General features: G+C 34.2%; 2 protein-coding genes across 5 annotated transcripts in view; one reads left to right on the top strand and one right to left on the bottom strand.

The window, feature by feature from the left end:
- Lipt1 (Lipoyltransferase 1) overlaps positions 1-11,021 on the bottom strand; it is a 30,241-nt gene extending 19,220 nt beyond the window's left edge. For 3 of the 4 annotated variants that reach the window (XR_011332998.1, XM_069830894.1, XM_069830892.1), the window contains exons 1-2: positions 10,276-11,021; positions 5,600-5,710 (exon numbers count right to left, since the gene is read on the bottom strand). Coding sequence is in view for 3 of the 4 variants with exons in the window: in XM_069830894.1 (XP_069686995.1) it covers positions 5,600-5,710; positions 10,276-10,824 (660 nt within the window). In the remaining variant the exon portion in view is untranslated. The remainder of the gene's footprint in view (positions 1-5,599; positions 5,711-10,275) is intronic. The other variant, XM_069830893.1, reaches the window with a different exon arrangement.
- Positions 11,022-11,649: 628 nt separating this feature from the next.
- Positions 11,650-14,911, top strand: LOC138703200 (cytochrome b-c1 complex subunit 7-like). Its single transcript, XM_069830895.1, has 4 exons — positions 11,650-11,777; positions 11,903-11,950; positions 12,910-13,079; positions 14,636-14,911. The coding sequence occupies exons 1-4, from the start codon at positions 11,744-11,746 to the stop codon at positions 14,711-14,713; spliced, it is 330 nt and encodes a 109-aa protein (XP_069686996.1). The 5' UTR covers positions 11,650-11,743; the 3' UTR covers positions 14,714-14,911.
- Positions 14,912-23,154: the final 8,243 nt, after the last annotated feature.

Below are 23,154 nucleotides of genomic sequence, written 5' to 3'. Positions count from 1 at the left end.
GTCTCCTTTCAGAAGGTAGATTGCATGCTTCTTCTTATTCATATCCCTGTTCCTGTAGGTTTCTCTTTATTTGATCTATAAATCTTTCCCATGCTCTTCGTTTTGATCACTTTCTCCACCTTCAGATTCAAAATATGCCATGCAAATCTCTTTAAGCACTAAAATATTTCAGTAAGTTTACAAGCGGAGACAAAATTTTTCAGATAATTTACTTATTTATTTTTTTTTTACTTTCATGGAATTAAAGCCAATATGAATCTCCGGATTCCTTAAAAGCCTTAAGGCCTTCTCTTTCACTCCACCAGAAATACAAATACAAGTAAAACATACACAAAGAACTAAAAATAAATTAACAATTGATCTACAAAAATAATGGCAGAATTTAAGTGACACAATCTACTAAAGAAATAAAGACAGCTTAATCAAAACTGTTAATACTTTTATAGTCTACTAGCAAATTAAAGACAACAGAAGAGTTAGCAATATACAATACAATTTCATTATGCATTATGAAAATGTATTACATTGAGGTATAAAACATCACATCTAGCAACTTACTGAAACTCTACTTAATGCAATGGAACACCCTTTTCTAATGTATTTTTAAATTGTGATAATGTCCAGCAACCCCTGACGTCACTAGGTAAAGATCATGGCTAATGAGAAAGACAGGCTACAGTAGAGTACTATATTCCCCTAGCAGACTAATCCACCACGTTGATTTCCAAGCGAGTAACGTCTGTGTAGCAGAAACAATACGGAAAGTAAAAGATCTGACATGTGGATGCATTTTAGTTTTAAACATTAAATTATATTATTAATTTTACATAATGGTTGGTTGTACGGCTCCAAATTGTACAAATAATTGTAGACATAGACTCTACAAATTGCACAATTTTCCTGCTGACAAAGAAAGAAGTGGCTCATAAATTCGAAATGCAAGGATTTGACGCCAACAATATATAATTATCTTTGTAATATAAATATAATTCAATATATTTTATGGTGAAATATTCCAAGAAATGAAATGTGATTTCAATATATTTGCATTCAGTAGTCTTCAGGGGATTCTAACTGCATTTATTGAAACATTTATTCAGACTGCACTACTTCATATAATTAGAGAGCCTAATTTATTGCTGTCACTGCTTGGCTAGTGGTCGAAATGCTGGTCTTTAAGTCGGAAGTTGAGGGTTAGAGTCTCCATGTGCAGATCTTTTTTTTTTTTTAATTGTAACTGCTTTCTATCTTTAAATTAATTGATTAATTTCATTAATTTCTATTGAAACATTAATCCACTTAGGGGCTACTTTACTTTATATTTTTGAATTAGTTACTGAATTAATTAATTTTCATCTAAATATTAACGCCCATAGGGTCTACTTTACGTTATATTTTTAAATTAATTACTTCATTCATTTTCACTTAAATTAATGCACCCTAGAATTTACTTTACTTTATATTTTTAATATTCTTTCAAACTTTATTTCTTACGCATGGATTTATTTTACTATTGTATTTGCTTATTTCACAAGTAACTATAGTGAAAGCTTATTGTCTCCCAACCCCAAACATGCATACATAATCTTGTTCTTGTACATGATCTCATGTTAAAATTGTTATGTCGTCTTGACTGTAGGATTAGAAATGGTAGGTTGTTCTGCTTGTATAATAAAGTTCTCTAGGCTACAGCGCGACATCATATTCTTAGTCATAATGTGTCCAACATTGAACAAATATAATATATATATATATACACGTTTAACGTGAGTTTAATATAGCAATTCCTTTGTTTTTTAGAACTTTGAACATGTATTTACATTAGGCGATTGTCAAGATGGCCAGGATTAGACCAGCATAAGATAGGGAATTATATGTATGGACACTTCGCGTCTGTACCTTTGATGTAGCAGGACTGATTTCAATGACCTTCAAACCAGCTTGAGCATGAGCTTCTGCTTTTTCCCTAGAGTAGGCATCACACCAGCTAGCAGTCGACAAAGTGGAAATACAATTAATACATTTAGGTACATTATGTACTCAAATAAATTGGACCAATGAAATAATAAATCCATCATTATCTGTAATGTCTAGACTTTAGAGTTCCTTTATAATGAGAGTTGAGACGTTGACCCCATCAACAATTAAAATATGTAATGATTTGACAGCGCTGAAAATGGTAAAACAAAACTCCTATGAATAGTAAAACCATATGCCTATATAGCCTATTGTATACAAATATTAAACGAATTTGATACATAATTTTGTAATGTATTACATTATTTTATGCTTTCCATGACCTCGGCACTAGAATGAGGTGGTGTGGTAATATAATTTATTATATATAGGCCTAAAACATAAAAATTATTATTACAGCTAGTTTATGACTGAGAAATAAGAAAAAAACTGTTGCAAAGCTATTACTGGATTATGCAACAAGGTAGGCGCTGTTTGGATCCTGTGTCTCAACTCTTATATTCAATTTTATTGTTATCAAGGAACTCTTGCTTGTGCTCGATTACACTACCCTCTAGTGCTTGAAAGTGGAACTAAACACCGATGGAGTGCATGAACACAGAAAAACAGAACAGGAAAATTCGCTCAGTGTCCATTCTATATAATCCCTATTCTCTGACTATACCATGATAACCATGTGACTCGGATTCATGCTGTAGCCTGTCTTTCTCATTAACCATTGTAAAGAATTCAAGAGGCAAGGTGATGTCACTGTGAAGGAAGATGAGTAGACCTACCATATAAAGAAGTTTTATAATGAACAGAAGAAGTGATTAATGCTGATTATGAGACTTTTGAGGAATTCAAATCATGATGCCAGATAATTTGAAGTAGAAATATGTAGAATTTTAAATAGAAGTAATGGGGAATGTATGATTCTTCTTTCCCTCAGACGAATCCACGAGAGTAGTTTGAGGGATGATGTTGCATGGTCAAATTTTCTAGTATTACAGACAAATCACAAATCTTATACAGGCATTATGAACATGTAGCAGTCTTTTAGCTATAGGTTGGTATTTAGATTGGTTAACAAAGAATCATAGTAATCGAAATGGGGCATCACAAATGTTTGAAAAAGGTTCTTTTCATGATAAATGGTAGAGATTTTTTAAGTTTATAGGAGAATGGAGTATGGAAAATACTGGAAAATTATTGGTGAAGAAAATCAACTACAAACAGCTATAACATTGGTAGCAAGTGAAGAACTGAAATGTTGAGAACTTTACTGTAAAAAAATGATTAAAATGGACTCCAACTATTCTGCAATCAGTAAAATGGACTAAAAAAAAAAATAAAATTTCTAAACACTGCTTTTGCAGTATAGAAATGCCTGGTTATACACGCCATTAAATTATTTCAACACTAACGTTAATGGTGAACTAATAAGAATGGAAATCGGATGATTGCATCAAGAAAATGAGAAAAACTTCAAGCAGGTCAGGTCAAACTCTCCAGTGTCCAATTTATGATCAAATCGACCTTTACAATGTAAACCTAAATATATAATTGAGATACGACGCAAGTGCAAAATATGAGATTAAAATCGTTTGGATTTCTGCCAAGACAATGTTGTAACCAGTTAACATTATTGAGTCAGATCCATAGCTTATCATTACCCCTATCCAAGCTGCTGATAATCGAAAAATATTATATTGGGACTACACTACTCTTACAAATAAGTACTGCAAAATCTTATTTCATAGTAGTCCAGTTACACTATGCCCTTCCAGTTCAGACAAATAGAGTTTTTGATAGCATTATCAATACAGAGCTGATCCCCTTATGACCTCACATGGTACTCAGCAGCTCACTGTGATAAGGACAAGAGAAGAGTTCAGCATGTGGGCCCAAGCTTCAACACTCATATCTGTTGCTGTATCCAACGTCACTAACAAATCAATGTAACTCCAATGTAGTAGGTTTGAAGACCAGATGAGAAAGGAGTAGGAATGGTGTGAACTAGTAACAACTCTGTAGAACTGATCAAACAAGACCAAAAATCCATACTCAGATTCAGACCACTTAGTTCATTAGTGAAGGAATTGCAGATTTTCATAGGATGCAACAGAATGCAATGTGACCATATTCATTCCAGCTGAATTAAGATCACAGACAAGTTGTTACAAATGACTGAGATTTTTCCTTTTAGGTACATTAATAAATAATATAATTTGCCCACATGTATGTTATCTGTGGAAAAAGCCTTTGATAGCATGTCATGGGTAAGGCTCTGGGAAATTATGTACAAGAAAGAATATCCAGAATATCTAATAAGTATTCAAAATCTATACAATAATACTAATATAATTATTGACAAAAGAATATTATTTGGTAATAACAAATTAAGAACAAATCAAGGTGTCAAACAAAATTGCTCTGTACTTTTTAGTATTTATATTGACCATGCCATTAAGGAATGGCAAGAGAATTTAGGTCATAATTTCAAAATTAAAAATAAAATTCTAAATACAGTTTTATTCACAGATGATTAGATAATCTTTAGCAATTCAGAACGTAATCTATAAATGGCTGTTTATTAAAAAAATGAGACAGTAATTAAATATATTATTAAAATATCAGTTGCAAAGAATAAAGCAATGGCATTCCAAGTAAAAAATCATATGAGATGTAAAATTATGATCAATGATCAAATAACAGAGCAATCAATAACTTTAACTATCTAGGATTTAATGTATTCTATTGTCGAAAAGATGATACAAATATAAAATTGAACAAATTATATAACATGTGTACAACAATAAGGAGAACAATGGCAAACAAAACTGAAAACCACGCAGTCAAAATTCTATAAAATGATGGCAGTGCCAATACTAACATATACAAGTGAGAACTGGACACCCAAAAAATTGAAACAGCAGAAATGAAGTTCCTACATTCTGTAGCAGGAGTAGCTATTCTAGATAAAAGCTGAAGATATCAGGAAAGAGCTAAATATATTTAATAACAATGAAAGAATAACCCACTTACAGAACAACCAATGAGCACATCTCAATAACATACACCTAGATTCCGTAAACTAGAAATTTCATTTAAAATAATCACATGCTTGTCATAAGACTTGAATGATGGCCAGGTAGCTCAGTTGGTAGAGCAACTGTCCTGAGTTCAATCCCAGGTGATGGTGAACTGAGGCACAGACTGCTGTGCCAACCACACCATCTCATTCTAATGCCAAGGTCATGAAAGCATGAAGCTCTACCTCCATGCCCCCCTCGCCCCAAGAGCCTACACGAAAGCAGGGATACCCATTCACTTTGCTGTATGAATACAAGATAGATTATAGATCTTAAATATGAAAACAATTATAAATACAGACGAGTGGTTCAAGAGACACTGAAGATGACGTGACATAGCGTTGAAACAGGCTGTCTGTCGAAGGTATATGCCTTTTTTAACAATTTTACACTTTTTTAACGTAAGACTAAGTAAATTTTATGGTTTTAACAAAGTGTTAACGAGAACTTTAATCAATCAATAAGTTCTATTTTCAATACTGGTTACACAAGCAGTTATTTTTATTATCATATTTATGTAATATCAACTGACAAAATATGATACTTACATCATGTTTATGAAGAGCCTGACTCAAGTTCACCTTGTTCACATCAACTAAGAGCGTGCAGTGATGATATGCATTTGGTCGCCCCAACTTAGATGCAGTTCCTGAAATCTGCTGGCAAAGAGTTAAGGAATAATCCCAAGAAAATTTGAAAATGTTACAACTACAGACCTACAAATGGAAGTGGAAGAAAATGAAAAAATTAAGATTGCAATCAATATGAAATTTATATAGTAGAATATCATTTTCATTTCCAGAGTGTGAATTCTGACAGTTTATGATAATGTTCCCAAAGCCTGCCACAGAATTGTTATAGGCCCTACTGCTATAAGATTTGTTCGTCATTAGAAATAATATTGCGTTTATATTAAATTGCGGAAGATACCTCACATACCATATGTTAGATTATAATCTAATCTGTACGAACAAAACAATATTCAGAGTTAGATTCTGAGTATTCCTTCATGTTCTGAAATTTGACATTTCGACCATGTTGGAACTACGTACTGGCTCCATCATCAGAACTGATAGGTATGACTAGAAGGGTTGCCTACTCAGTTGCGCTCATTACGTCTGCTACTCTGGACAACTGAGTTTTTTTTTATGATGATTCTGATTATAATAATTTACAGGCCTAATTTCTGCTTTTATCGCGTATTTCACCAGCCTTTGTACATGCAAATCTAGCTTTCAGGTAAAGCTCCCTGTGAAGCAGACTTAAATAATTTCAATGAAAAAATTGTTCCTGGGCCAGGTATCGATCCCAGGACCTTTGGCTGAACACACCAATGCTCTTACCAACTGAGCTACCCAGGAACTTCACCTGAGGTCTTGGGATCGATACCCGGCCCCGGAACAATTTTTCCCTTGAAATTATTCAATCTTTGTAAAGTTTGTATGGTTTATCCTATCAATGAACGACCAATCTTAAGGTAAGTTTTGCCTGGAGTAACCAGACGGAATGAGCACAAGAGAGCAGGTGACCCCTCTGGTCTTACCTATCTGTCCTGGTGATGGTAGTTCCAAAACGTTGGATATATCAAGTTCCAGGACATGGTGGAATGTTCAAGAACACATTCATCATCAAGTCCTAAAAACGCTTAAAAACAATAAAACAAAAATTTAATATTTTCAGTATAGAGTGTTATTTGCAATTATAATAAAGACATTCAAAACAAAGTTAAAATGTCAATCATTATGCACTGCAATTCAGAAGGTCATTAAAGAAGACACAAAACACGAAAGCATTTCTCTCCTGAAATTTCGACTTAAAAATATATTAGGCCTAACCACATTCAATCAATCGAAATTGCATTTTTGAGATCAGTAAGTAGAAGGAATTTGAAAAAGTAAATAAAACTGGTAAGAATATATTTCAAGAATGAATACTTAAAGACTTTCAAAATAATACAGTAATATAGTATCAGTAGGCCTACATTACAAAATGAAATATCTACTAAAAATGTCGATGTAACTAAGAATTAAAAAAGGTTGAAGAAAAAGTAAAAAAAAAAAAAAATATATATATATATGTTTCAATCCGGGACCTGTACCATCTTATGCAGGATATGAGGATTTTGGAATGACTCTAGGCTATAAGTTAAAATGAACAAGGGAAAGTATAGTAAGCTAAAAGATTGGTGGTCCAAATTTTGTTTCTGGGTCTGTACAATCATAACCACGAGGCAGATAGTCGTAGATGTTACTGAGGTACAGAAATTTATGTGTATAATCAAAGTGTACATACGATACAGGCATTAAAATTAAAGAATTCAACAGATTATAATAAAACTAAAACAAATACACTGGAACTTCGGTAAATATTTATAAACAATTTGTCTGCCTCCTTTTAATCTAATTATTACAATAGTTCCTGCATACAGAAATGCTGCATGCTTCTGGTACAGGGAAATTTATTTTATGAGTCTCATCATCAAAACCAGCTCAGTCCATTTGGTCATTTTTAAATTACATATCTCACCAGCCCATATCATTATGGTGGCGATACATCCAATCATTATTAGGTATGTACAATAGGTGAATAGTTCTATGTTATTCTGTGGAAAGTATTGGGTGCTGAGATGTAAAACCACATGCTTAGTAGACTAGCCTACACTGTCCACAGTACGCACATGTTAAGAGAAAAATTGTGTCTCCTTTGGTCTAGTTCTTCTGTAGAATTATTTTTTTTTTCAATCTTCGAAAGTTTAAAAGTTTTTGTTTCACTTAAATCATGACACTATTACTGGAAAATTTAAAAAGTAGGCTTGGTAAAATAGCTCATTAACAAAATAGGTAAGCAGTATTAAGCATTTCTAGTAAACTGAATAATAAAATTCATGTACCGGTAACTGAAATAATGGGTGATTTTACAACAGCATTTGACCAACTTTGGTATTTCTAACTAATTATTTAATTCGGTGCTTAGAGAAGTTGCATGGAGATTCATTTTGTTACATACTAATTACCGGTACCTATATTTTACGTTTGAATGGGTATGCTGTTATTACCACAATGTTTGCTGACAACATGGTATAGATCGAGAGGCGAAACCTGGCATGTGACCTATGCAAGAGGGGAAAGAATAGGGTTATCAGAAACAAAGGCACCTGCTGCAAAAATGCTCTTAAGCGTGCAGTAGACATTACTTATCCCGTGAATAATTTCAAGAAAAAACTGTTCCAGGGCCGGACATCGAATCTGGGATCTTTGGCTGAGAACCAACTGAGCTACCAACTGAGAACTCTGCCACACCCCAGGTCAATTATTCCCTTTTTATCCACATAGGCCTACCTCAAGTGGGTTGACAAGACATCAAAACCCAACACTGAGTGCACACTTTCTATATGATTTAAATTCGTGGTTTTCTATTAACGAACAGTACTTAAAGTGTATTATACAAATCTAGCTTTCAGGCATAAGCTCCCTGTAAAGCTGACTTGAACAATTTTTCCCTTGAAATTATTCAAGTCAGCTTTACAGGGAGCTAGCTATACCTGAAAAGCCATGTATGTATTACTTATCCCGTGTTTAGTTTGTAGTGTTATCACCAACAAATAGGCTATTTTCTTTTAGTTAGGCTATTATTACAGAGAACTCAAATCATCAAAGAACCGTTAGAGTACGCAAAAAAAAAAAAAAAAGTGCATAGTATGGAGAAAATGTCAAAGAAAATTCCATATGAAATATTCGGTAATTTCCCATAATGTGTCGTTGCAAACAGACCAGTTTTATACTAAATCTAAACTTAGTGTATGCCAGGTATAACTTACTAACCCTACACTAACCTGACCCCTAACCTGTTACAGATTCAGGAAAGGTTAGATTAGGTTATTGCATACTAAAATCCAAAACTAAGTTTAGGTTTAGTCTAAGGCTGGTCTATGTGCAGTGACACATTCTGAAAAATTACCAAAATATTCTATCAATATAAAGTCAATCTAAGATTTATAGATTAGACTAGTCAAGGACAAAAGATTCCCTTACAGAGAAATGATATAAGAGAATATTTAACTTGACAGTTAGGTCTATTAATTTAATGCTGAACAATGGACAAGAACTGGATATTACAAAAGAATTCAAGTATAACTCATATAAATGCCATTGTCAGCTTCACTTCGATTAAAAACTGTATATAGGTCTGCAATAAGGCCTAATAGGCCTATTACTATTTAAACATACTGGTAGGTACCGGTAGTGTATATGGAACGATATTAACTTCTGCTCAGTGAACGTATGTTAATTACAATTAATTTCAAAAGTAATTAAAACCATAAGCTTATACTTTCAACTTTCAAGAAGAAAACACATTTTTTTAAATGTAATTAATTATTATAAACAGATAAAAATCAATCTAATAAAACATTGGCCTACTGTACATGTTTTATTTATAATGGACACTGTGAACTAGAGAAACAACTTCAGGCACGTACAATTACGACCTATATGAGCTGAAAGCGCGCCCTCAACTTTCATAAACAAAACTCATTTTTTAAATGTAGGCATAATTATTTTAATAATTTTAATATTGACATGCTAAAAAATGCAATTTTCTTTTATTATTTTAATAGGAGCTTGCGTTTATTCATCAGGGGCGTATTTTGCGGGCTAACGGCGGTAGCCCAAGGAAATTACAAAAGAAAAAGTTTATAATATAACATAATGTAATAATTTTGTATTATTAGTTTTACCATAGTAATTAAAATTAAAGTAATTGTTAGATATATTTTGTGTAATAATAGGGTCAGCGGTAGCCCAAACCCTTTAACCAGTATACGCCACTGTTATTCATAAGCTATACCTAACCTTAAGTAGGCTATTCATCTAATTACAGCAATTGAAGGTAGCAACTCATACCTGCATTAAGTTATTTAAAAAAAAATACCTGTTCCTTAACAAATTACAGACGCATATACCCATATAATACTATTATGTTTTGTGGTAGGAAGAAACAGCTATGTAGGCCTATAGTGATACACGGCAACGTATATTTGCAGTCTCAACATAAACTTGGTGCACGGTAAATTACTAATAGACCTATTTGTTCCATTTGTATTGTATATCTGGTCCAGGGAAAATACTAGTCTTTTACGAAAACACTTGTCACGTTGGTAACTAATTTATAGAACTACCATGGATCACTTAGCTGTTAACTTCTTGTAATTATTTTTAAAGGATACTTTGTAATTTCCGTTGACCACAATATCTTCTCTTGGTGAGATCTCAGTTTTCAGGCCCCATTCTCTGAACAAGGCTCTGCTTATAAGTTCCAGATTATTTTTACGGTTGTAAGCTTCCCGAGGTGTGAAAAATGTAAGATTCAAGTTTCCTTTATCATGATAGACCGTACCACCTCCACTGTTACGTCTGGCGATTTCTATACCGTGCTCTGATAAAAGAGCAGTGTTTGCCTCTAACCAAGGATTCTGATGACGTCCAATTACTACGGTTGGTGAATTTCTCCACAAAAGTAAAATGTGATGGTTCGTGAAATCAAAGTTTCTATACAACCAGTCTTCAAGAGCTAAATTGGTGAAGATATCACTTGATTGCGATATGAATACAGATTTAACAGTTTCAGAATCTTTAACTTTTTCAGAGCTTGGCTGAGATGTTGAAAAGTTTCCAACTTTAACAGCATATAGTACAGGAGTATTCTTCCTGGACACACCAGTGACAGCAATTCTGCAGAATTTTGAGATGGATCCTTGAATCAAGTTTAGAGCCATTTTCAATAGAGTCACTTATTAAAACTATTCGAATGCCAAATCTTCAAATTCTTATGTCGACAGTCTAATACTTTTATTACAGTTCCTTGACTTTGTATGTAAATAAGTAAGGCAGTTGGTTTATTCTACAGCGAGTAACAGTTGATTTGCTTTTATTAAATAACTATTGAATATTTTGCCTCGAAGTTTGATAGTTAACAGGTACCGATAACTCCGTCTGTATCAGATGCTTCAAGAGATACAAGGTGATCGTGAAGATCTTGGGTCTGATGCAGCCACTTCCAGGTCTGATGAAGTGTACAGATACGATACCTGATCCCTAGGCAATCGCGACAATCTTTTCTCATCCCTCCGTGGGCCTTCAGGTTGACAAATAAATTAACAGTCCAGGTTGATATGAGAAATTCGTCGTTCACGCAAAAATCTTACTATTCGAGAAGATGTAATCACACCACACAAACTCATGAACGAATTCTTTTCAGAACACTATAAGAGTAACAAGTTACTCCACCACACACTGCCAGAAAGAAACTGGAAGAGCAGTAAAATGAATAATTCACCGAATATATAGGTTCATAAGTGTTACGTTATAGTTCAAGTAGATGGCAGACTATTACTGCTTACAATTTCAAAACACCACTATCTAGAGAAGATAAAAATGAGAGCAAAATCCAACTTCAAGGTTTTTGGTCGTTCTTCAACAAACTCCTCCCTTGACCCCTCTCCACCTCAAAGGATGCTCGTGTACACGACTTAAACACTCCGAGTAATCCGAGTTGCTGACACTGATCACCAGGGATGCCCAAAATACTCCTAAAAAGCGATTTACTTCTGACTGAACATGCATACATAGATCTAGGTGAGAGTGAGTACAAGGACATTTCCTGTTCCTGTGCGGTGTGCCCCAGAAAAGGTTAAAATGGCAGTCTCTTCGAAGGCTTCTGGATTTACAGGTAAGTTATTCTTTATATACCCTAGCATAAAAGAGTCAAGTAAAAGTGTTACTAGAGTATAAATAAGATTTATGTTGCGGAATTTCTTCAAAATAATATAAGTATGTATGTTTTGAATGTTACAGTTGCACTGAAAAGATGGGCTTATAATCTTTCTGGTTTTAATAGATATGGTAAGTTGCCAAATTAATATTTGGAAATCCAGAAAATTTGAATGAATGTATATTCCACTGCCGCATTTTTCAGCAAGTTTAATAAAAGTAAAGGGTAATTTGCTAGGAGACGTCGTTGCATATAGACCACTTTTACACTAAACCTAAAATTTGTTTTTGCAAGATATACTAAAACCCTAAACTAACCTAACCTAACCTTTTCCTTAATCTGTGACAGGTTACGTTAGGTAAGTGTTTTAGTATACGTTGTATACACCAAGGTTAGGTTTAGTGTAAAAGTGGTCTATATGCAACGACGACTTCCTGCTAGGTTTAAAACATTACAGTTGAATTTTATGAGTTTTTATATTCCTGCAATTGTAGGTGCCGTATGTTCAGTCTTCTGCCAGCGGAATTGAGGTTTGGGTACGGAGTTTTTTTTTATTTTATTGTTGGAGGAAGTTTAGTAACAGAGATTAATTAAGAAAAATCAACGGGGCTATGCCTCGTATACCTCGACCTATCAAGTAATCCCTCATTAAACCCTATCGCCTCTTATTTTAGTAATTGAAACTCCTGTTAGGCCTACTTGCATGTGTGAACTACACAATTTGAACGATGTAATGTAACTTAGGTGTAATTCTGTTCTAATCTTGCAATACAGTTTTATCATTTTCATTAAGTACTGAGACTAAATTTACGTGTTGCGTACATGTTAGAGGATCGTGTGACATCACCCCATTCTTCACTCTAACCAACTTAAATTCTCATAAACACACTACCGATGTCCTATAGTCATATAGACCCCATTTTAGTGTTCTATACGAGTTATTCTGAATTTTGCCAAGTAAGCCTAGGCCTGTTCATGAATTGTTAAAAAATAACAGGTGAAATGAATAGGTGTTCCGGTTTTTATTGATTGGATATCTTTTTAAACCTGATATCGTAAATAGTCTCTAAATTTCTTACTTTTAAAACAGGTCTACACCACGACGACTGCTATGATGAAGATAATCCAGATGTTAAGGAGGCTTTGAGACGACTACCAGCACATTTGGTAGACGAACGTAACTTCAGAATCACTCGTGCTTTGCAGCTGTCTCTTCAGAAGATTGTCTTACCAAGAGAAGAGTGGGTGAAATTTGAAGAAGTAAGTTTTGATGTAAAATTTTAGTTTTGGTGGAAAATTCTAAGTCCTTTAAGTCTAATATCTGTCTTATTAGGCTATTGACGTAACTGCCTACATTTTCCCTTTATACTCAGTGCCGGATTTAGGACTAGGCAACCTAGGCAGTTGCCTAGAGCAGCAATTTCCAGGGTGGAGGTGGCATTTTCTCTCTCTTTTTATTTTATTTTATTTTTTTCATTTTATAGTGAAATTTGTTTTTAAATCACTAGTTGGCAAATCTTTTCTGAAGTTTGTTCTTGAACACCATGTGAAAGTCGGATATTGTTTTGTTATCGTATTGTTACAGTCACGGCAAGAGTAAAAGGAAAGTGTGCAGCTGCATAAATTATATTATGCCATAATCACGCTAGTATACTAAGAAACTGTTTAAATTTAACTGCTTGTATAAACAAGAATGCATTGTTGAAAATCAAATTGGATGTGTGTTTATTATTTATCGCTATGAATAGTAACCACAACTTTCAGTTACATTTCCATTATAATATACCGTCAACAATACTAGGCCTATTTAATTTCTTTCCAACATGTGCACTATATAATTCGATATGAAAGGTTTATTCCGCAAAGAGTTGGAGTTTATTTTCCAATTCACTTATACTTCTTGTCGAAATAAGAAATAGGCCTACCTACTTGTAATAATTATACCACCAAGAAAACCAAAGCTTAAAAATAAACCACAGTCTGCCTTTCACAAAAATCAGTTTTGTTTCAACTATGAATAAGTTTGAATTTTTGTTTCTTTGCATCGAGTCTGATCTGATGTGCTTTGTCAGATCAACTTGAGGACATCATCAATGCTTCCTCTCTAAAGAAAGTGCGAAGGAAATCTTTATAATTCACAAGTATAAGCATGTATTTTGATTACAGTAATTTATTGTTTCCTGAATTGTAACATTTCATTTAAAACTAATTTAAACTAAACATGACCTGTATAATACTCGTAGCTGCTCATAAACTCTGTGAGAGTTGGGGGGGGGGGGGTGGCACTATACCTAGATCCGGCCCTGCTTACACCATTATAATACCTTTGAAAATCTAAAATAACATAGTCCAGAGCAGAAAATACTTTCAGTATAGATTTTTTTATTATATACCCACCATTTCACTTTGGCAACAAAACTCAGGATTGATATAGGTCTTCCCATTAGTGAAAAGGATACTCACGATAAAAGTTATGTGCAGTGAATTTTTTATAACAGCATTCGTTCCTTTTCTTGTTTTTCTTGCAATGAACAGTTAATGCATACTTACCATTAGAGTGACCGAGTGAATGAACTGGACCATCGAAATGTTTAGAATATGTGTTCATGTGCAATATATATAATAGCTATCGACAAAGTCACTAAGTAGTAACTATAGCATAAAAGCAATGAGTATGTTTTCAATTAGAATAATGTTTATTGCATCAGTGCATATGATGAAAGTCTTTATTCTTCTGTCATTCTGCAAGTTCTTTTTTTAAGAATCCTGAGCTAGTATTTATTTTCCTTACCGATTTGAATGTAATTATGTTTCAGGACAACAAATATCTGAAACCGTATATCGAAGAAGTACGCAAAGAACGAATGGAGAAAGAAGAATGGAATAAAAAGTGAAAATTGGTGGAACTGACAGTCACCGTGTGTATTTAGCTTTTTGAAATGTGTATATAGAAGTATAGCATCAACATTGGAAGTGGTGTTTATTATACAAATAAATTATTGATAAACAAGAACCTCTTCTCCCTTATACATTTTGTATGTAATTACTTCCTTAGTACGATATAGGTAAATAAATGGGCTTATGCAGGACTATTCATTATTCTTGAATTTATGCTCTAGGCACTCTACACTTTACCAAAATTCCCAAGATTTGAGATATAGACCTATATGACACACCATATTTTGTTGTTGAATAAGACGCATTTTTTTTTTTTTGTCCTTGAAATAGGCATTATACAAATAAATTATTACCGGGATTAATAAACAAGAACCTCTTCTCCCTTATACATTTTGTATGTAATTACTTCCTTAGTACGATATAGGTAAGTAAATGGGCTTATGTAGGACTATTCGTTACTGTTAAATTTATACTCCAGGCACTCCACACTTTACCAAAATTCTCAAGATTTGAAATATAGGCCTATATGATATACTGTATTTTTTTGTATAAGACGCTTTTTTTTTTGTCCTCAAAATAGGCCTTAAAATTAGGGTTAGTAAAAACAATGAAGTACAATCATGCACATTTTTTAATCTCTTCCAAGGCCTTTGAGAGTGAATTTGCGATGGAAAGTCATTGGATCCCATTGGCACTGCCTAATCTGTTGATGGTGCAAATACAGCGGTCAGTTGCCTGTAAAACGTCTTCAACTGTTTGGAAGTGGGTCCTTCACCTTAGAGCAGGGGTTCCCAACCGGTGTGTCACACAGCTCCGTGGCGTGTGTCTCGAAATTTTGGAATTGAAAAATAAATTTGTCCTCCAGAAATTCTCTTTACAACGCATTTTTTAATTTGCAACTAAGTCTTTGATATGGCACATTTTATGTTGATATAGACTTTACCAATGAAACGTGAACACCTGTAACAATGCTGAGTTTAGTTTTTCATTTTTTCAACCATAAGGCAACGTGTAGAGAAACTGTGCAACCCACCAAGCGCAGACTTCACATTAATTTAAATAGGCGAGTTTTCAAAAACGATAATAAAAACATCCAGCATAGATAGGTTGGGATTTTTGATACATACCTTTTTTTTTTTCTAATGCCACTCAAGCTTGTTCTTTTAGAATTTTCAACTGCATGTTAACATCAACCTATCTACAACACTGGATGTCCGACACTACATAGAAGTTATGTGTTGTTTTTCTGGTGGAATACGCTCAAACGGCATTCTGGCACTTTTTAATTTTTTTTATTTTATCATGGAACCGAAATATGTGTGAATAACTATGTTTTCAATATAATTTTTCTTTGAATTCCGCTTAGATTTTGAAAGTCTTAGTTGGACGAAAAGGAGGTTAAAAACGACAAAATTCCCGTGTAGTGAACAGTAATCATCTCTGCTTCCACTATAAAATATTCTACACAGAGTTCTACAGCATTTTTCTCCAGAATAAAAGTATCAAATAAGTGTGTCATCAGTCGAAAAAGGTTGGGAACCACTGTCTTAGGGATTAGATCGAAACCGCAGGGACTTAAATGCGGAGAATATGGCGGGTGACAGAACACTTCCCAGCCCCAGCGATTGAACAATTCAGACACAACTCCTGCTGTATGCGCCCTAGCATTGTCATGCAGAACAGTGGTTGGGTTATCCATAAAGTGTTGCTGTTTCCTTGTCAGAGCTGCTGGCAGATTGTTTCGCAAAAACGAGCAGTAATACTGTGCATTAATGTTCTGCCTTGTATGGGGGAACAGTATACTTTCAGATCACACCATCCCAATCATAGGCAATAATCAGCATAGCCTTCACATTGGTGGGTCTCTGCCAAACTGTTGTTTTTCGTAGTGATCTGTGATGACGTCACTAGCCTGAGTGGCATTCCAACTGAGGTTCATAAGATCTGACTCAGGTCTCATCAATTGTAATGAAACGTCGTAAGAAGACCTCTCCTTTGCGCTCACAAAACTGCAAGAGAGTACGAGAAGCATCATATTGCTGCCATTTCTGCCTGTCTGTTAAATCATGCGGAACCCATTTTGAGGCAATTTTCCACATTTTCAGGTGGTCCTTCAGGATGTGAAGTACAGTCAAAGGCGCCAATCCTGTATCTTGTGCTAACTCACGAATCGTTAAGTTCCGATCTGTCTCCACTAAGTCTGTACACGATCGTCACTTAATGGTGGGTGACCAGATCAACGCATATCCAACAAACTTTCACGTCCTTGTCTGAAAGCTCTAATCCACCTTGCTGCTGTTTGGTAAGATAACGCAGCCACACCACAAGCCTCTTGCAGTCCTTGATGACACTGTCGTGCCATGCGACCTCTAGCACATGGAATTTTTAATCAGCTTCTCTGTTTCCCCTTCAAAAACATTGCGACTGTATTCTGCGACAGCTTGCTCACAACTGCTCATCTTATTGTTGTCACTGTGACATGGAGGGGCGGAGGGCGAGTTCATTAGCTCTGAAGGGAAGGTATGTAAGCAACCTATGATATAAATGATATTGCCTGGCTCCTTTGCACGGCATCGCTGCAGCATAGTTGCCACTGCATCAACCCATGTATCCAACATATGCACTTGAAACTTGCATGTTATGATTGCTCATTTTGTATCAAACCTTAGGTGATTTTGCCCCAACTAAACTTCGATAGCAGCTCAAACAAAACATACATGATACATTCCACTAACACCAGAGCTTTAGTTGGAAAATTAGAACTACCGGTACTCACCTAACTCTTTCAAATTTTCCAGACTGGCTCGAAGGGATGTTGTTCTGCAGTCATTTTTCTTTTACAAAAGGGGGATTTCTTCTGCTGATCGCCTCCCAGTTGACAGCCAGGATTTCACATATGACAGTGGGTCGAATTCTGAAAGAGGTGGTCCTGTTAAATTGATTAACATCAAATTAGCTATATGTTCCACCAAAAGAACATTTTATTGGGGTTACAATCTCATTTACGGAGTTAAATGATCGTTCTCACTCAGCTGTTGATATGACAATAGTGTCCGAAACACAAAGAAGTAGCAATAGATCATCTGGCTTCCTTTCATAATTCCTATATTCTTTATACTCCCTAAAAGCTCGAATAATTTACCTATCAAGCCTATCTGAAATTCTAAATTGATTACAGAAGAGCACTATAGTTTCTTCTCCATACATTACAGCTAGCTCCTTAGGTCATTCAGATGAATTTAACACAGTTAAGTGGCAGAGAAGATCATTATAGTTACTACCATTTTGCAAATCTTCATTGATTCTTCTGTGAGATGACTGAGTAGTTGATCTTGGTTCCAAATTGGCAGTGAGACTCCTATACAACTGTTCTGCATTGATGCTTTGTATGTTATTGCATCTTGACAGGGGCACAGATTTAAATTTACCTAATTTAGCCATACTATTAGCTACCTTGGTGTAATAGCCTGGATTTTGCTGCAATGACTGAAATACTGCAGTAGTTCTTTTTATCAGTTTATCTGTTGTTGATGTTTCTGTACACCAGAATATTTAGCTCTTTCTTTTTGATCTCTTGTAACATCATTGAGCTTTTTCAAAATAGGAATATAAACCCTCAAAGTTTTCTAACACAGCCTGCAGATTTCTTTCAGTTGATAAAACTCACCGAATTGTGAAAATTTTACCAACATGCAAAATTCGTTGTCCCCAGACTTTTTTGCATAGGTGTTTAGTTATCTTTGGTTCTTAGGAGATTGATTGTACAGTACAGAGCATCTAACATGTTATTATTCGGTTCAGAAGCTTTTGTCATCCAATCTGCTCTTAAAAAAGATGAAAGTTAGAATTTATAAAACAGTTATATTACTGGTTGTTCTGTATGGTTGTAAAACTTGGACTCTCTTTGAGAGAGGAACACAGGTTTAGTGTGTTCCAGAATAAGGTTCTTAGGAAAATATTTGGGACACAGAGGGATGAAGTTACAGGAGAATGGAGAAAGTTACACAATGCAGAACTGTGCCGCATTGTACTCTTCACCTAACATAATTGAATCGCGCCATGCAGAAAGGGCTTCAGTCCATTAGACCTAGTCCTGGGAAAAAAAAAAAAAAACATTCTGTAGACTATATTCTTTTCTGCATAGAACTCTGAGCCTGACGCTTCAGTTTCTATCTTTCCAAACATTGGACTGAATACCTTTCTGCACAGGCTGATGCAGCCACCCATAAAGATATGATTTCCATCAATATCTTGTTTTTTTTTTTTTCAAAACTTGTGACTGAAGCCCTTTCTGCATGGGACAATTCAATTAGGAATATTAAATCCAGACATTTGAGATGGCAGGGCATGTAGCATGCATAAGTGAATCCAAAAATTCATATAATAATAGGGGAAATGTTCACGAACATGCATAAAGCAGAAATGCATATAGAGTGTTAGTTGGGAGACCTGAGGGAAAAAGATCTTTGGGGAGGCCGAGACGTAGTTGTTGTTTTGTTTAGTCTGTGTCCAAAGACATATCTGAACTTCAAAAGTGATAACAACAAGGCATCGCTTATGAGGTGGAAGATAATATTAAAATGGATTTGAGGAAGATGGGATATGATGGTGAGGACTGAATTAATCTTGCTCAGGAGAGGGACTGATGGCGGGCTTATGTGAGGGCAGCAATGAACCTCAGGGTTCCTTAAAGGCCATTTGTAAGTACGGACTCTCCCTAATTTTTTTTTTTATTAAGAAGTGCCGTTGTTTTGGAATTGCCAGTTATTTGGGTATCAGATACAAGAGATTTCACTGTACGTTTTTGCTGATCATGTAAAAATTCAAACAAATTCTACAAATTATTATATATTTCATGTGCATAATTGCAGGATAAATTAACTTATAGATACTGAATATAAATCAAATCCATATAATAATTTAGAAAAAATTTCTGTATACAGAAAAGACATCTAAAACCACTTTTTAGATAACAGGTATGCTGAAAACGTGTATTTCAGCGTAAATTTGAAATCAATATTTTGAGCATGATACTACTTTCTCTCTATATTTCGTATAAAAATAAAGCAAAAATGAAAAATAAAAGACTCTCACAGTTCACAATAAAATGCAACATAAAAGGCAGCAGATAGCTGGGTGTCTAAAGAAAAAATACGCACTTGTATTAGAGTTGGAATGAATCCAAGACTAGCAGTGTGGTTAAGGCATAATGCTGCAAGTAGGAAGGTTACAGGTTTGAGTCTCAATAGGGTCGTGGATATTCTCCACTGATGCAATCCTTTCTACCAAACTATGGCCCTGGAGTTTACTCAGCCTCTAATGGAAATGAGTACTTGGGACATTTCCTTGGGTAAAGGCAGCAAGTAGGACTGACATTCCTACTGTTATTAATGCCAACAGTCTGTACAGATGGAAGCCTGCCTCCTGTTCCCCTGTGGGCCTTCATATGTAATGGGAATAACTTTACCTTTATGGATCCAAGAAGCACAAACAATTTCAGTTGTTTCCGCATTAGCTGCTGCTGAAGACTACACCAGCACCATTACTAGTAGGTAAGGAGGTATTTTCACGCACAAATAAGATCATAATCTTACAATGCTGTGTGTTTCTAAGCAAAACAGTCTGAAAATTAATTATAAATAATAAGGAAAAGTAAAAGACATATTTATATAGCAGCTTAGCATTCTTTATCATTAATTTGTATATCATAATACAGTATCATATAAAATATTGTAAAATTGGCACCTTATTTATTCTACTTAATGGACCTTCCATAAATGGCAGCACATTTCCCTTTCCTTTATGTAATACAAATCTGTTCCTAAATGTGGAATGTAATTTGACATTATCCTATTTACTGTTGCACTTTAAACATTTCTTCTGTACTCTGCAAAGTAACCACTAAAACTAATGAAACGATAATAATTATCTATCACAATAATCAATATTTTTATAATTTGTATTTCTAATTATTTTTCAAACAGCCATTGGTCCAGTATCTATCGCAATATCTCAAAATGTACAATGGATATGTTATATTACTGTAATGAGCTTACAAATACAATGAAATCTGAGTTTTTTTTCTGCTGAAGAGAAATAACGCATAAATCAAAAAAACGTAATATGTAAATACGAAAAGTGTACAAGTGAATAATGCGTGACAAGTTTCATTGTATTAATATTTATGAATTAATATTAATATGAGTCTTATTATTTATTTTACATACTGAACAAATGCATATGAACTCATTTTCGTAAGCCACTACTCTACAAGTATATGATGCTGAAATTATAAATGTATTACAATGTAATAAACTTCCACCATCATTTTTGAACACATGAATGGACATACAGTATTCGTATTACTTATTTTTATTAAATTATTGGTAACATGACGAAAGTCACGGTAATTTTGAAGTCATTTCACTGTTTTCCCAAAATTTAAGCACCAGAAACACATATACAAACGCAGAAACAAAATTTGGGCCACCTGAATTTTCCAAGTTCCAATTATAACATACTGCACATGCTCAGTGCTTCAGGTGGCCCAAATTTTGTTTTTTGCGTGTGTACAATATAATGCACACCAGTATTATGTAACAGGAAATCGGTAGTTACAGAGTTTCATTGAAAAGCAACTTATGAATAGGGTGCTTATTATAGGATGGAAAAGTAACAGATATTATCTAAACCTGCCACATGCAACAGTTATTCAAAATACCTGCACTGTGCTTATGAAATTAATTCACAGAACAAGGTGTCTTTCAACTCCTGCATAACATATTACATATTATAGTATATTATATTTATAGTATTGCGTAATGAATATAATTATGTTCTACATAAAAATATTATGAAAATATATGCAATAATACGTATATTAATATTATTACTTTAACTAAAGTGTATACAGACTTTGTGTACATTCTGAACAAATGAGATCTTAAAAGTATGATGCTATATACATATTTCTGCAGAATAACAGTTATAAGCATTACTAAAGCTCAATAATAATGTATAAAACATCTTAAAATATAGAGTACAAGAATTTAAACCTTTTTTATTGAAATATGCTGAATTAAATTTACCTTTATATTAAATGAAAGTAATATTAACTTATGAAATATGTTCATACAGTTCCTGTTATGCATTTATATTTACAGAATATTTCCTTTGTAATACGAGAAAGCATCTTTATAGTAACCCTGATACTTGCACAACCTTTTTTATTATTTGTGATAAATCTGTAATCTTGAGAATTTTATTTACTGTTACTGACCACTCCAATAAGAAATGCTATTTAAATAGAGGGGGGGGGGGGGGGAGAGCAAATATTAAAAAAATTTAAGAATTTCATACAGCACTTTTTCATTACCATTTGGTGACTGCACTTATCTCACAAGCAATAAAAGCTTCTCATATGATTAATTTAAATAAGAAATATGTAATTACACCAGTAATGACCTAAGGACATTGATATAAATTTAGCAGTGCATTATGACTCCATTCACTTTTATCTAGTAGGAGGTAAGATTCAAGATAGCATAGTAAAAATCTGCTTCTATGGAAACTGTTCCTGACATCTTTGTCATTCAAATTAGCTGAATGACTGAACTTGCAAATTTGAAATTAAACAAGTCAAGACTGGAGGATTTTATTTCCTTTCATAGAAAAGTCCTCCTTTGTAGTAGAGCCTTGAAGTTTCTGTACATCTTACAATTGTTAAATTGACAGTAGTTTGGATTATGTTACATACAGGATAGGTGTCAAAAACGGAATTCATATAATGAGCCCTTTCGATCTATTTTGAGCCCCCAGCCTTAATTCATGAAAAGCGTGGCATTTTAAGCAAAGATTACTATGCTCTCAATTTGAATTTGTTATAACCTCTTGTAAGATTTCGGAGAGCTCATTGCAGAAAGCAGATCCCACAAGGACGAGCTCTATTGTGCAAAGGCCTTGTATATATCAGTATGTAATAAATCCCAAACAGTTTTACTGCTATCTAATATCTACGAGAGATCTTTTCCTACAGTGTATGGATGAAACTTCGCTCCGTCATGTTGCTCTTGGATACGGAGTTTGCAGATATGAACACCATCAACAGAAACAGATTTTTAAGGTGATGAAAATCTTTGGCATGGCTCCCTTCACAAGAGAAGTTCGAAGGCTCGTGTTGTAGAATCACAGGACGAAAACAACTCTGTCCTGAATGAGATGGCTATGTCAAAATTTACAAGCTATATCTCATCCACGTGAAAATTAATTACTAGTGGTAGCCTATATGAGTGATCGAAATCCGCGTGAGTTTGTTAGAACTTACATCTGTGTTCTATCAATCCAGTCGATGTCCACTTAGCAATTTGTTTTTTGTTTTGTTTGTTTTTTTTTTTTTTTCTATTTGAGCAGTATGAAAACAATCTACTCTTATTTGGTT

The sequence above is a fragment of the Periplaneta americana genome, chromosome 7 (genome assembly GCF_040183065.1).
Source record: "Periplaneta americana isolate PAMFEO1 chromosome 7, P.americana_PAMFEO1_priV1, whole genome shotgun sequence".
NCBI classification, from domain to species: Eukaryota; Metazoa; Arthropoda; class Insecta; order Blattodea; family Blattidae; genus Periplaneta; species Periplaneta americana.
Note: the sequence above shows the minus strand (reverse complement) of the source record. Positions and strands in the feature narration are given on the sequence as shown.

Bases quoted from the DNA above. Each gene is read 5' to 3' on its own strand.
- LOC138703200 (XM_069830895.1), top strand. From the start codon at position 11,744: ATGGCAGTCTCTTCGAAGGCTTCTGGATTTACAG. The intron at 11,951-12,909 runs GTAAGTTGCCAA...CTTTTAAAACAG, and splicing joins TTCTGGTTTTAATAGATATG to GTCTACACCACGACGACTGC. The intron at 13,080-14,635 runs GTAAGTTTTGAT...ATTATGTTTCAG, and splicing joins AGTGGGTGAAATTTGAAGAA to GACAACAAATATCTGAAACC.